At 38.8% G+C, this 13,778-nt stretch overlaps 1 protein-coding gene across 2 annotated transcripts in view; it reads left to right on the plus strand.

Annotated features, from left to right (window-relative positions):
* IARS (isoleucyl-tRNA synthetase) overlaps nt 1–13,778 on the plus strand; it is a 105,074-nt gene that overhangs the window by 23,961 nt on the left and 67,335 nt on the right. For both annotated transcript variants that reach the window (XM_009997019.1, XM_009997020.1), the window contains exons 10-12: nt 3,856–3,978; nt 5,383–5,474; nt 10,324–10,422. In XM_009997019.1, coding sequence (XP_009995321.1) covers nt 3,856–3,978; nt 5,383–5,474; nt 10,324–10,422 — 314 coding nt within the window. The remainder of the gene's footprint in view (nt 1–3,855; nt 3,979–5,382; nt 5,475–10,323; nt 10,423–13,778) is intronic.

Raw genomic sequence — 13,778 nt, forward strand, 5'->3', positions numbered from 1 at the left:
TTGTTGCATTCTATTCTTTTTTCTGTCCATATTGTCCTTTCCTTCAGTCTATTCTTCTGAAGATTAAGAGGGATAATTTTTCATGGATTTAATAATTTCAGTTTTTAGACACATGAATTAAATGCACTAGTTTAGAGTAATTGTCTTTTTGTGTGGTGTTCTGTCTTCAGCCATTGTCCAAAGATGCCCTCAGAAAGCTTGCAGTAGAGCTGCCAGTGCCTAGTAATTAGCAAACCATGGACCATGAGCTCTATCATCATTTCCAGAAACTCTTGGCACTATGAAAAGGCCTCTTTTTATTGATGTGATATATCCCATCCTTTTCTGTCTTTTGTTTTTTTTCTCAGTTTTTCTGAAGGGTGCATCAGTTGTGGTGATGTTACCCTTGTCAAGATGAACGGTGATACAAAAACATGTCCCAGTTTACTACTGCTATGAATAAAGAAAATGAGACTGGGCTGTATATTAGTGGTTAATAAATGAATGGTGACTAGAAAAGTGTCTGAATCCTATCACACTACCTCAGGCACTCCCCTGTAGTTAAATCTTGTAAGGCATTGACTGAAGGGGTGAGGGAGCAGACTTGGTTTGGAGTCAGGAGCCTCTTGCTGGAGATGGAGTAAAGGAAGGCAATGGGCTGCTAGGAGAGAAGGAGCTCTGGAAGAAACTTCTCTTTGGCTGCTGACTTGCTTTGTTGTGTATTTGTGTAACACAGTTCAGTTGTTGGAAACAGCTTGTTGGAAAGCCTGACTGGACAGAGCAAAGATTGTCTGCCCTCTCTTACTTGGTTTTGTTATAAGTCCACAGGGATTGGTGTAAACACAGAGGAAAAAAACATATTCTTTTGTTTCTTGCTTCTGGGAAGTCAGCAATTATGTTTCAAACATTTTTTAAGAAAACATGAGAATATTGGTTAGATGCATTACAAGGTAAAATGTATAAAATGTTTGTGTGTTCCCTGGGACCTGGAGGTTCCAGTTACAAGTGGCTGAACATGAGCCAGCAGTGTGGTCAGGTGGCCAAGAAAGCCAGTGGCCTCCTGTCTTGTATTAGAAATAGCGTGACCAGAAGGAGAGAGGTGATTGTCCCCCTGTGCTCAGCATTGGGGAGGCCACACCTGGAGTGTTGTGTCCAGTTTTGGGCACTTCAATTCAAGAGAGATCTTGAAGTGCTGGAGCGAGGACAGAGGAGGGGAATGAAGCTGATGAAGAGCCTAGAGAATAAATCTTACGAAGAACCCTTGAAGGAGCTGGGAATGTTTAGTTTAAGAAAGAGGAGGCTTAGGGGAGACCTCATCAGTCTCTACAACTACCTGGAAGGTCATTGTAGAGAGGTTGGTGCTGATCTCTTCTCACAGGTCATTAGTGACAGAACAAGAGGGAAGGGCTTGAAGATTCAGGCTGGACATTAGGAAAAATGTTTCACAGAAAGAGTGGTCAAACACTGGAACAGGCTTCCCAGGGAGGTGGTGGAGTCACCATCCCTGGATGTGTTGAAGGGTCGTTTGGATGTGGTGTTGGTGGATCTGGTTTAGGGGGAAACTTTGTAGAGTAGGGACGGTAGTTGGACTTGGTGATCCCAAGGGGCTTTTCCAACCTGAATAGTTCTATGATTCTATGACTTCTTATCAGCGAGCTCTTTCATAGCTTCTGCTTCATTCTCTTGATGTGTTAGATTTGTAATCTTTTGAGAGATGTAATCCTGGCAGAGGTACAAAAGTGAACACTAGGACTTCTCTTCTGGAAAGAATTGACATTTTCTTAGCTTTCCAGTGGAGCTTAGTATCTGTGGTTTTCTGTATGTGCCTGAATATATTCTTGATTCGTGGTTACTAAAGCAAATCTTCATTAAATCAAATGACAGGTCAGTCTGGAAAGCTTTTCAAGTTCTTCAAAGGAAAGGAACTAACTGTAGGAAACCAAAATAGCAAAGCCCTTCATATATCATTGGCTGCATCAGTGATGCAAATTGGACTGAACCACCTCCTGACCTAGGTCCTGCAAAGTGGAAGGTTTGTTGTTATGTTTTAGCTGGGTTGTCAGGGTCCCAAGCTTTGTAGTCTGCTGGCTGCTTCTTCAAAGCCTTGCACAATTCCCTGCCAAATCAGGCTTGACAGTAGTTCTGTCATATGGCCTACATTTTAAACACTGCAGTCTGCTTGCTGTATCTCAGCAGTAATAGCTGATGAAAGGTGACTGAGGATGGGCTTATCTCAGTTAATCTATTGACTGGAGAAGCTGGTTGACCAAGTGGAGACTGAATAATGTGGTGGCTGTGTTCAGCTGCTGGAGAGTGGAAAGAGACTGGTCTAGAGTAAATGAGTGTTGTAGCTGAAGTGCTTTTTTGTTTCTATATGCAGTGCCTTGTTACATGAAGTAGCCAGCTTCACTCTCACTGTGGATTAATTTCATCCTTGCAAAATACACTGTGGATCAACAAGCAACATCTGCCAGATATGTCTTGAGGGAGCTGGTAACTACAGGGACTAGTGTTAGGGTTGGAGGCAGGGTCACTGCAGGTTCTGTTTAACACTACACAAAACTTCAGTTTTTTGTCCCTGCAGTCTGTGGTTTCCCCTTTTTGTCAGAGGAGCAATTCAGGAACCTCCAAGGCTCAAAAAAGCAACCTTACTTGATGCAGGCTTAGGCATAACCTTTTTCTTTGAGGAAAATGAAGTGATTCTGTGAATGTGCAGAGAGTGATTTATTTGCAGCTGTCCCCCTCTCCCTTCTCCTTCCACCCTCAATAATGTTCTCTTCCCTTAGGGCAAGAAAGAGGGAAATCTGGATTGCTAATTGTTAAGATATGATGTCTTGAGGAGCTGGTAACCTACAGGGACTAGTGTTAGGGTTGGAGGCAGGGCCCCTGAGGTTCTGTTTAACACTACACAAAACTTCAGTTTTTTGTCCCTGCAGTCTGTGGTTTCCCCTTTTTGTCAGAGGAGCAATTCAGGAACCTCCAAGGCTCAAAAAAGCAACCTTACTTGATGCAGGCTTAGGCATAACCTTTTTCTTTGAGGAAAATGAAGTGATTCTGTGAATGTGCAGAGAGTGATTTATTTGCAGCTGTCCCCCTCTCCCTTCTCCTTCCACCCTCAATAATGTTCTCTTCCCTTAGGGCAAGAAAGAGGGAAATCTGGATTGCTAATTGTTAAGATATGGTCTTATTTTGAGTTCAAACTTGGAATTAAAATCTGTACTTTTCTATTCCCCTAATAGTTTTGTTTTAATCTTTTCTAAAATACTATTGTTGTTTAGTTGTATTCAAGAAAGTCTGAAGTGACCCTCTTTAAGAATTTCTTATTTATTTTTTTTCCTCCTTACTGTTACAGGAAATTAAAAATTGAAAGGGAGGTTTGCCAGGAAAATAAACTGTGATGTTGTCCATGTGTGGTTCTTGGTCAGTAGTGTTGCCTATGGGCCAACAAAGATGAGAAAAACAGATTTGAAGGCTTTGGGTCATTAAGACTTTCAGAAAATGGGATTTCCTATGTGGAGTTCCAAAAGTAGTTTGATTAAAACAGCCTGCCTTCTGAAAAATGCCATGTGTGCTGAACAGACACGAGTCTCTGGCTAGTACAGGGGCATGACACAGTGCTTGTCAGTTCCTGAACTGCCCGGGGAGTAGCCTGAAGCTGTTGACTAATATGTATGTATGTGTGTACATACACACATCAAGTGTGTGTAGATGCATATGTACGTGCATGTGTGGGATTAGTGAAGGCTGAAGGGTTAGCTATTCTACATATTCCACAGTCACTACATTTTCTATTTAATATTTCATTTATTTTTCCAGAGATGGGTATTTTAACCAGTATTTTGTATTTCTATAACTTGGCACTTGTCTCTCCTGTAGGATGATTACAGAGTCTGCATGGATTTTAATATTATTCAGAAAGATTCTGTGCCTGTTTGTCCTGTTGATGCATCAGGCTGCTTCACAGCAGAAGTGACTGACTTTATTGGCCAGTATGTGAAGGTTAGTGGCCTTGAAGGAAATAAGTTACTGTTTTATTCAAGCTAAATGTTATATATAATAAAAGTGTTCTTCTCCTCTCGAGTGGCTTTGTCTTCCATGTGTCTTATGGATCTGGAAAAATAAAAAGGTTTTAACATTTGCAGCAATGTTGCAATTGTTATAATATCAGAAAAATAAAGAATTTGAAGCCAAAGTCACATTGTGTATCTAGTAGTGAAATGGAAGAAGACTATCTCCTGCTTGCATTTTCTGCTGGCAGGGCCTCACTCTTCCTTTGTTCCTCATGGACATGTTGTGTATGCAGCCTCCAGGCAATTGTGCAGAGGCCTCCTTGACCTTTGGATGACTTCTGAGCTCACAGATGTCATTAAGTTTCTACCAGCCAGATCATGTAACATGACTTGTCAGAGGAGAGAAACCCAATCATTTTCCCACCTGTGGGATGTGTTGCAATGTGAATTTTCTTGCCAATAGATGCACGAGAATCCCCCACAGAACTCCAGGTTGCTGCAGACAGAAATCCATAGACAGGACTGCTGCTCTAATTCTCTGTGCTAAGAACACAAACTGGTTTTATTCAGTTTCCTGCTGGTACAGTTTGATAGCAAAGCCTGTTCCTGTAAAAGCAATTTACTTGAAGAAGATTTAAAACCTCTTGTATTGCATTTGAAGTCAAACAGTTGTCATTGCTTCCTGCTATGTATTAAGGCAAATAAAACAACACTGGAGGCTACATGTTTAGCTTCTTGCTGGTAGGAATCTGAACTTAAGGCTCTTGGAAAATATTCTCATGATGCTGAATTCTTAGCTTATGAATATTGCTGTATCATAAATATTTGCATGCTTTTTCCTTAATGACATGTTGACACGTGTGTTCAGTAGATTGTCCTGAATTGTTAATGTACAGCTTTCACTTCCAGCTTAGAAGGTAAATCCAGTTTAATTAGTCAGGTATTGTAGAAGATGCTTAGGCTTGTGTAATTGTAGTCATGTTGGAGGAATGTGTTGTAGTAAAGTCTAAATATTGGGTAAGAAGCACTGGGTGGCTTCCTGCCACAACATCAGAAGTTGTAAGATATTATTTATTATCTGGCTTATATCAGTGCTACTAATTTGAATTTTGTACACACTTGTGTGTTTATGGAAACAGAGTTAAGGGCAAAAAGGGACTGATGTTGTATGCTGGGATTTGTAGAGTAGGTAACTTTGCACATGGTGTGTTTCACAGTACCTCTGCAGTAAATGTAGAAATTGTATAGAAGCTCTTTGGATTTGTGTGTTTGTGTAAGTACTGGATAATTTGTAGGTGTTTTCTTAATTTGGCTGATAGAGACATGTCCTGTTACAGCTTAGTGAAATGATGACATTTGTATTCTAAGGAAAATTTGTGTTCTGTCATTTTAGGATGCAGATAAGACCATCATTAAACTCCTGAAAGAGAAAGGCAGACTGGTTCACAGCAGTAATTTTAAGCACAGCTATCCTTTCTGCTGGAGGTAAGAAGTGCATATGGCTTTAAGATTGAGACTTCTGAGTCAGGTTTGTCTAATTTTTTCCCCCCCCTCAACCTGCTTTTAAACAAAACTAAAGGTAACAAGAATAAAGAACATTGGATTAGGAGAGCTTCAGTTTTGGTTTAGAAATCAAGTAAATAATTTTAAATTTTTTTCCCTAAGTCTGAGTAAATGTAGTCTTGAAATTTCTTTCTATTAGATTTTACAGGCATGGTTTTGTAGTTTGACCTTCTCACTTTTCAGTGCTGCATGTAGTAGCACTAACTACCTTTTGAAGAGGAGTCTGAACAGGTTAATTGTCTAAACAGCTGAGTGTTGGAAAAGGATATTTTAGTACCCTTTGAATTCTATCCAAATAATTTTATCACAGAATGTCATTAGATATTTTTGTTCAAACTTTTCATGGTTTTGATAAAATATCTACATCACAGCTGTTATCATAATTACTTCTTTTTAACCTTGTAAAATCACTTCTTCCTTTGGAGTCTGGTAGAGCCCAGTTGCTTATAATGTGGAAATGTCTGTGTTGTTGGTTAAAATCAAAGTTACCATCTACCCACTGGAGAGGGTAGTAAGTATGATACAGCAACATGCTTTTCTCATCAGTCATTCCTGAATGGAATTCACAAGTAATGGTTATGCCTCTGGTCAGAAACAGTAGTTGATCTGTTTCTATCTGTGGTGACTTCTTAGAAATGTTTGGTTTTGTCAACTGGAAATTAACAATTAGCTCTGGAATGTTGGGTAGGTGATTTAGCACAGTGGCCTGCCCCAGATCTCCTCAGACTGGGAATTGTGCAGAGGTTGAAGGAGGACTCCATGGGCCTTCAGTAGAGTAAACTAATGGAAGAAGCTTTTGTTATGAGAAAGAGAGGCTAGACAAATTTAATATAGAAATGAAATGCTTCTGTTTGTGTCCTTTCTGGTTTGAAATGTATATAATTGCTGCTGAAAAATGGAGGAGAAAAAAAATCACTGAACAATGTCAAATAAAAAAAACAACTTCAGTCATCTTTTAGTAAGAATATTGCTAAACTCTCTTATTACAAGTGAAGACACAGTTCAATAAAATATCTAATTATGTCTGGCATTACTTGACCATTTGAAGTCGTATCTTGTGCCTTCAGCACATGTACTGAAATAAGTGCAATAAAAGCATTTCTCTCTGTCTAGCTTTAGTGCCACTGGGTGAAGTGTTTTAGCAGTGTACATTTATCTTTGATCTATAACAAGAATAGCCTTTACCTGCTCTTGAACAGCATGATTGGTTTGTTTCTGGAGGAAAGCAGGCAAATTACCCTTGGAGTGTTATGTCCTTGGTGATTTGGGACAGTTTTTGAAGAATGGCAGCCCTAAGCCAAACAATGCCTGTCTTTATGTAGCAATTCACATGTACAGTCTTGGCCTCCTGAGAAAAACCAGGAATGTAGAAATGCTGATTCTGTGGAACATACTTAATCCTGCCACCCTGTTGACATTTTTGTTGATTGATGATAAGTTGCAGGCAGCAAAATTATCTGGTGGGAAGAGCAGAATAATGGATTCTTCTTGAAAAGCTCATTTCGCTGCCATCAGAAATCAAACCATAATTGGAATATGCTAAAAGTAGAAGAGTAGTTCTTAACTTTGAACATAGTTATAAGTTATATTTTGATTAATGTAAGAGAACTTTAAAATCAGACTGTTCTACTTAATGTACTGCCGTTCATGCCCTGAAACCAGGCAGTTGTCAAGTCCTCAGCATGTTGAAATATTTTCCCTCTTTTTACATATCATCAAATTAGGGTCCTTTTCAGCATTCTCTTGTGATGTGTAGTAATTTTATGTCAACTGAACTTGAAAATCTGAGGGAGGAAAACAGTAGCAACTTGGTAAATACACAGTAGGTAGTTGTCAGTTGGAATGCCCCTTGGCTGGAGTTGCTGAAGATGGAGATCATTGGTCAAAAACACTTATGTAGATGTGAGATCTTGAGGTCTGTGTGGTTTAGGTAGCAGTTTAACAACTCTGAAAGCCAGCAACTAGGTAACTAGTGTGACAGGTGGAGGTTCATCACAGCTACTGTGTGCCATTCTATTGGGAAGCAATGTGGGGAACCTCTGCCATTGACAGAGCTTTGGCTTCTTCAAGCCAGTGAACACAAAGCAAAAAAGTATCTTTCGTGGCACATGGTCACTTATCTATCATGAGTTTCCTAAACTATTAGAAAATATAGTTGGAATAACTTGTGTTAAACAGCTGTGCTGGCAAAAACAGGTATGAGAAAACTATTGGGAGTGTGTAGTGTCCACGGAGAATCATCTTTCCAGTCTTTATCTTTTCAAGGATAAAGATTGCTTTGCAGAGAATGCTCATTTTGTGGCTCTGCTGAGGAACAGGCAATTTGCTCAGATGCTTTGATTTCTGATGAAAGTCTAAAGGATCTATTTGTAAAGGGAAGAAAACATCTTCAGTTGAGACAGAGAGGAATGTTTAGGCTGGAAGTTTGTAACCATCAGTCTCTGATTTAATGTCGCTCTGAGTGGTTTTTCCCTTGTCTTGTGTTGATGGAAAACACAACCCACTAATGGATATTTCTCACTTCATTCTAGAGCAAAGAATTGCATCTGGTTTCCTCAGCCTTCTCACCAGTCATGAGGGTCAGGAATGTGTAAGATGTTACTGCTTGAGCAGATTTCAGTATATTGTTCTGTCTTTGTCTCCTGCTGAGACGCTACTTGGCAGTACAGCTACAAGAAAGAAAATGTTCAGGGAAATGATGCCATCTCCCATGTCTTACTACTTTCATGTAGGTGGAAACAGTGCTCTGTGGGTGCTTGGGAATGGTTATCCAGTATGATAAATGTGCAGTGTGAGGTTGAAAGCCTGGCAAGTGATTGTGGCTTCATCTGCTTGTCTCTTTCATAGCCCCTTTGAGACTGAAGCTACTTTTGCATTAAAGCTTGTCTTCCATCAGCCCCACCTGTCAACTGCTTAATCCTGGTGGAGGCTGAGTATCAGTTTATTGTCCCAGCCTTTTTTTTGCAATATGTTAAGGCCATGTGAGAAACTGTTATTATCAGGATCTATTCTTACATCCAGTAGCTCAAGATGTTGTATGTGATGGCAGGTCATCATTCCTAGCACATCTAAAACAAGAAGCTGAGTGAAACTAAAATACTTCTGGAGTACCTTGTAGCTTGCAGAATACTTTCTTTTTTTACTGAGATCTTGTTGCTGTGTGAGAAGTTAATTGTTCTTTTTTTTAGATGTTAGGACTTAAAATTGAGGAGCAGAACTTCCTAGGTTAGTACATTTGCATTTAATGGCTGGAACGCTACTACGTTATTACTGCTTTGAGCTCTTACCATTTCCTGTAAGGTTATAGACACTGTAACTCTTAAAAGATAAAGATTTAATAGAGATTGCTTATAGTTGAAATATCTTCTGATATACAGTATTAAGATAAGTGGTTTATTTTTTCTTACTGGGCTTCATGCAGTGGGAGTGCAGCTTTTCAGATTTGAGCAACCTTGGCTGTGGATTTGTTTCGTTGCTCAGGCAAGTATACCTTTAGGAAGTGCATCTACAGTATCAATTTTAACTTACATCATAATCTCCAGTAGTTTGTGCATTTCAAACGAGTCTTTGCTGTGGATACAAGTCAAATGAAATTAACTTTTAAGATGGCTCATTTACAGTAACAGCAGCATGGAGGAGATAAGGTATTTTCTCAGGGTCTTTGCAAATTATTGTTGAGTAAGTGTGTTTCCAAGTTCTGAGGCACAAAACCAAAGTGATGTGTTGAGCAACCTGTTGTGGGGTAGATTGACACTAAAGGAGAATCAGCTTCTTGTCCCACTGTTGTTGAAGCTGCCCTGTACCCCTAGATTCCATCCCCTAGGGCTCGGTCTCCCTTTTCTAGTTGGAGTATATGGGATGGTTGTGAATGGTTAGAGGTGTCTGAACTCTCCTACAATGACTTATACCCACTGTTTGATACTGGATCCTTCAGAAGGATACATGGTACTTGAACAATCTCTCAAGACCGTGAGCAGTTGTATTATGGAACTGACAAAAAAGGGACTGGGTTGGAACACAGTGCAGGAAGATGCTTAGAGATACTAATTTTATGAGGCAGTTTAGGGAACAGTCTGTACCCTCTGCCTGATGGTGTTCCCATTTCTAAGCAATCCCCTCTTCTGAACTGCTCCCACCCTGTATGGGTTTCATATGGCTCTTACTGAATGTTGCAGTAAGGAAGATACTAAGATGTCTTTACAACTTTTTACATTTATATGTTTATCTTTCTTCTCCTGGAATGGGACATTCTTCTAGTTAACCCTGGGTACTGTTACTTTTTCCTTATCATTTATTATTAGTAGTTTAAATACAAATGATAAAAACATAAAGTTTTCTGGCTTTTCAGATTGGTGGACACATAAGTAAGCTATGGAACAAGTTGTGGAAGACTTAATGTGACTCAATACTTAGTGAAATTTAAATGCAGTGTGTAGGAACATACATTTCAAACTCAAGTGTTTGAATGTTCTCATGATTTCTCTTATAGAAGTTACTTGCTGGGTTTGAAGGCTCTTAAATTTATTTTTTTTTAGGATTTGATTTTAAAATAGTAGCTCACATAAGTGTAACAGTTTGTATAATTTAAAAAACAAAACAAACCCCAACCTTTGTAAGCAGTGATAATATTTCAGTAACAACAGTGAATTCAGTGTCTGGAAAGGGGGCTGTGAGCTACACAAATGCATTTTGAAGAGCATTTTATAAATAATGTAGCACTGAAAATGTTTTTCTTTGTTTTGCTCCCTTCCTCACCACCTTCCCTCTACAGGTCAGATACTCCGTTGATATACAAAGCTGTGCCAAGCTGGTTTGTAAGAGTGGAGCACATGGTGGAAAAGCTACTGGAGAATAATGCCCAATGCTACTGGTAATGTCTTCTACATAGGATTGTTTTCTTTGTCTGAGGTTGGTGGGGGTCTGTGTGTATGTGTGTGTGCCAGAACTCTACGAAACTCTCTTTCGCTGTTCGTGTGCTATTTCCGATCTGTTTTCCTGATCCAATGTTACTGAAAAGGGGCTCATAACCAGTTTTTAGTAGTGTTTTATCTTAGGTTTCACAAATAGGCCTCAAACTGGTAGAGCAATGGGATAATCTTTCTGACATAAACAGATATAACCTGCTTAATTGTTTGTTTATCAGGCCAGTACATGAACATGTTTGCACTCTATTCCTTTCTTGTGTCGAGAAGGCATCTTTGTGTAAAATCCTAATGAAAAATACATTTTAGCTATGAGTAAGGTTGAATACATACTGATCATTTACAGTGAAATGCATTACAGGATCATTCAAAGTATTCTCAAATCATGGTATGGAATCCCAAGAAATTCAGCATGAGAGAAACTGTAAAGGAAAATCAGCCTGTGGAAACATGGCAGTGTATAGTTATGCCTCCCAAAAGGGTCTACTAGAGAATATTTAAGCAGCTAAACTCTTGAGTATTTACTGTTCCAAATCAATCTTCAGATGAGGGGTTTTTTTACTTTTCATCTAGTTATTACAGATAAGGCTGATTGCTTTGTCAAAAGTGCATTTGAATAGAGAAAAAAACACCCTCCCCCCAAAAACACCCACACAAAACCCCAACCCAGTGTAGTAGTTGTCAGTGGACTCAGTTTCAGAGATTTCAATAAAATTTTTGTACTAATGGCTAAAAATGTATCTTCAGATACATGTAGGGAATGTGGCATTTATGTTGGAAACCAAGGGGTAAGTTTTAGATCACTGAAATGCTCTGTTAGCAGTAAGAGGGAACTGTTGTCAAGTAGTGACCATTTTTGCTTCATCTTGGGTTTATGGTGTGATAGTAACAAAAAGATCCAGTCTTCTCCACATTCAAACTTCTTATTTCCCCTCCTCTCATAAATAACTTGTGCCTGGGAAGTTGAGACCAGGTGGGAAAAACATGGAGGTTACAGCCTCATTAGGTGTCTCCTGCTATTTCAGTTGTTGTACAGCCTTTCAGTAGAAAGACTGTAGGAGAGTTGGGGTTCCACCACTGTGTGCCTCTGCTCAGCAACTGAAATGGTGTTCAAGAAGGTGACTCAACTTTCAGGGAGTAATTATAGCTTGTGCAGAGTTTTTTCATGGACGGTAGTTAGCAATTAAATTCTCCATGAGCAGCTTTTGCATAACTGCTTACATGGTACAAGCCCTGTAAATATTGAAATATGTGGGGAAAGTTAGTGATCCATGATACAGACTATCCAAAATTGCTGCAGCTTTGGCTTGCTAATAAGCACATGCCCAGTCTGGATGTGTAAAGAAGATTTTATATATTAGAAGTCGTTGCTTTCTGTTTTCCCTAAGAGAACATACTGTGATCCTTCTTTGGAGGAAAAATGAGCTGGAGAGGGGGTGAAAGTGTTTGTTCTTAGCTTTAATTAGCTTTCTCAAGATGCTTTTACTGTTTTGATAACTGACAGTAGACCTGCATGCTTAATTCTCACACGAACATAAGAAAAATGTAATATCATATTAAGAAAATGTTTGAATGGATGGGATAGTTTTGCCCTTCCACAAGCAAAGCTTCAAGAAGAAGCTGCTTGGCAACCTCCACTCATCCAGGAGACATTAGTAAGAATTAGTAAACAGTTTGAACCCTACTTCATCTACACCTTTGGGTTTCAATGGTGCTTTTTCTAAGTGTTGAAATTGACTCTAAAACTGATTCCTCAAGATTTGTCTCAAAGCAGTATGGTCTTAGAGATTTTTCAGAATCTTTCTGTAGAGAAGATGGCCAGAAGTAGAGCTGTATTATCACAAAAAGATGAATAAAATAATCTTGATCTAGAATTCCAATATGTGCTTTCATAATTACTAGTTTGAACAGTCCATGGCTTTTCTTACATAAAGATGGCTTTAAAAATCTAGTGGGTTTTTTTGTTTGTTTTTATTTAATTTTTTTTTAAAGGGTATTACTTTCAAGGTTTTCTTCCTGTTTTCTCCTGATGATAGTTCTGTTTGGGGTGTAACTTCTTAAGTTGATGTTGAGAATGCTGGCCTTCTTCAGTATTCATTTATTTCAAAGTTGGGGACTCCATCCTTCCCAAAACCTACTTTTTTTGCTTTGGTAGAGACTTGATGTCTGAAAGTGTCAGAGGAATAATACCTAGCTTTTTAAAAATTTATTTTTGGACTCTCTGGGGCTTCAGCATGTCCTGAAAATGAGAAAATTTGGGATAAATGCTTTCAGACTGTATTAACCTTTGCAAAATGAGTTTGACTGCATTGCTTTTTTTATTCCTATAAATGACTGATAGGTATATTGTCCCTTAAGAATAGGTGCACTCTTTATATAGATATCCTTTTTGATTAAATAGATTAAACAGAGTTGGACAAACTTTGCAACCTGATTGCATATCTAATTAGTTTTTAATGAATTAGCCTACTGATAAAGCCATAGTTACTCAAAATGTATTAAATCCAGCAACTGTATCTTCAGTTATCAAAATGAACTTTACTCCTGCAGTCATTCTTGAAAATTAAAGTTATGTGCCAGCATGTTTGCAAAATCAGAAACCAAAAAATCCTCTCTTCTTTTTCCCAACCTTGTTCTGATTGCAGTGGGAAATAAATCATGCTACATGTTGCTGAAAATGTAGAATTGAAAGAGAATTTAAGAGGCTGTGCTTCAGTCTTTAACTCAAGATCCCTTACTGAGTGTCCTCTCTACTACACAACTGGCAGAAGACTTAAAAAAATAAAAATTAACCTGTATATTCAGACAACCTACTACTGTGGTACTGGAGAGAGAGGGGCAAATTCAGCTCTTGTACCATGCAGGGCTGTCAGACCTCAGTTTCCTGTTAATGTCAATCTGAAGAATAAGCTGCAGCACCAGAGCTGGGGCCCTGGTTAAGTGGTTTGGGTTTCAGCCTCAATTGTCTTAAAGACTTGTTGAAAGAGCATTTCCTACATAACCAATGACAAGCAACTAAACCATGCTACCCTAGATCCCATTGTACAGAATTAACTCTGGTGAGAGGAATTAGTCCTAAGTTGGGATAAATGACAAATTTCTAAGTTATTGTAAAGAGTAAATGAGTGCAGTTTGTACTTAAGTTTGTTTCCAAAGTGCTGTAGCTCACACTTCTGGCAGTATATATAGTATTTTTATACTTGCTGGTCAGTAGAAAAGTGCTTTGAACTCTTTATTTTTTAAAAACCTCCCTTCGAGTTCTACTTCAGTGACTCCTGAAAGATTTACCTCTACTTGCTGACAG

This window comes from Chaetura pelagica, unplaced genomic scaffold (genome assembly GCF_000747805.2).
Source record: "Chaetura pelagica isolate M959 unplaced genomic scaffold, ChaPel_1.0 scaffold364, whole genome shotgun sequence".
NCBI classification, from domain to species: Eukaryota; Metazoa; Chordata; class Aves; order Apodiformes; family Apodidae; genus Chaetura; species Chaetura pelagica.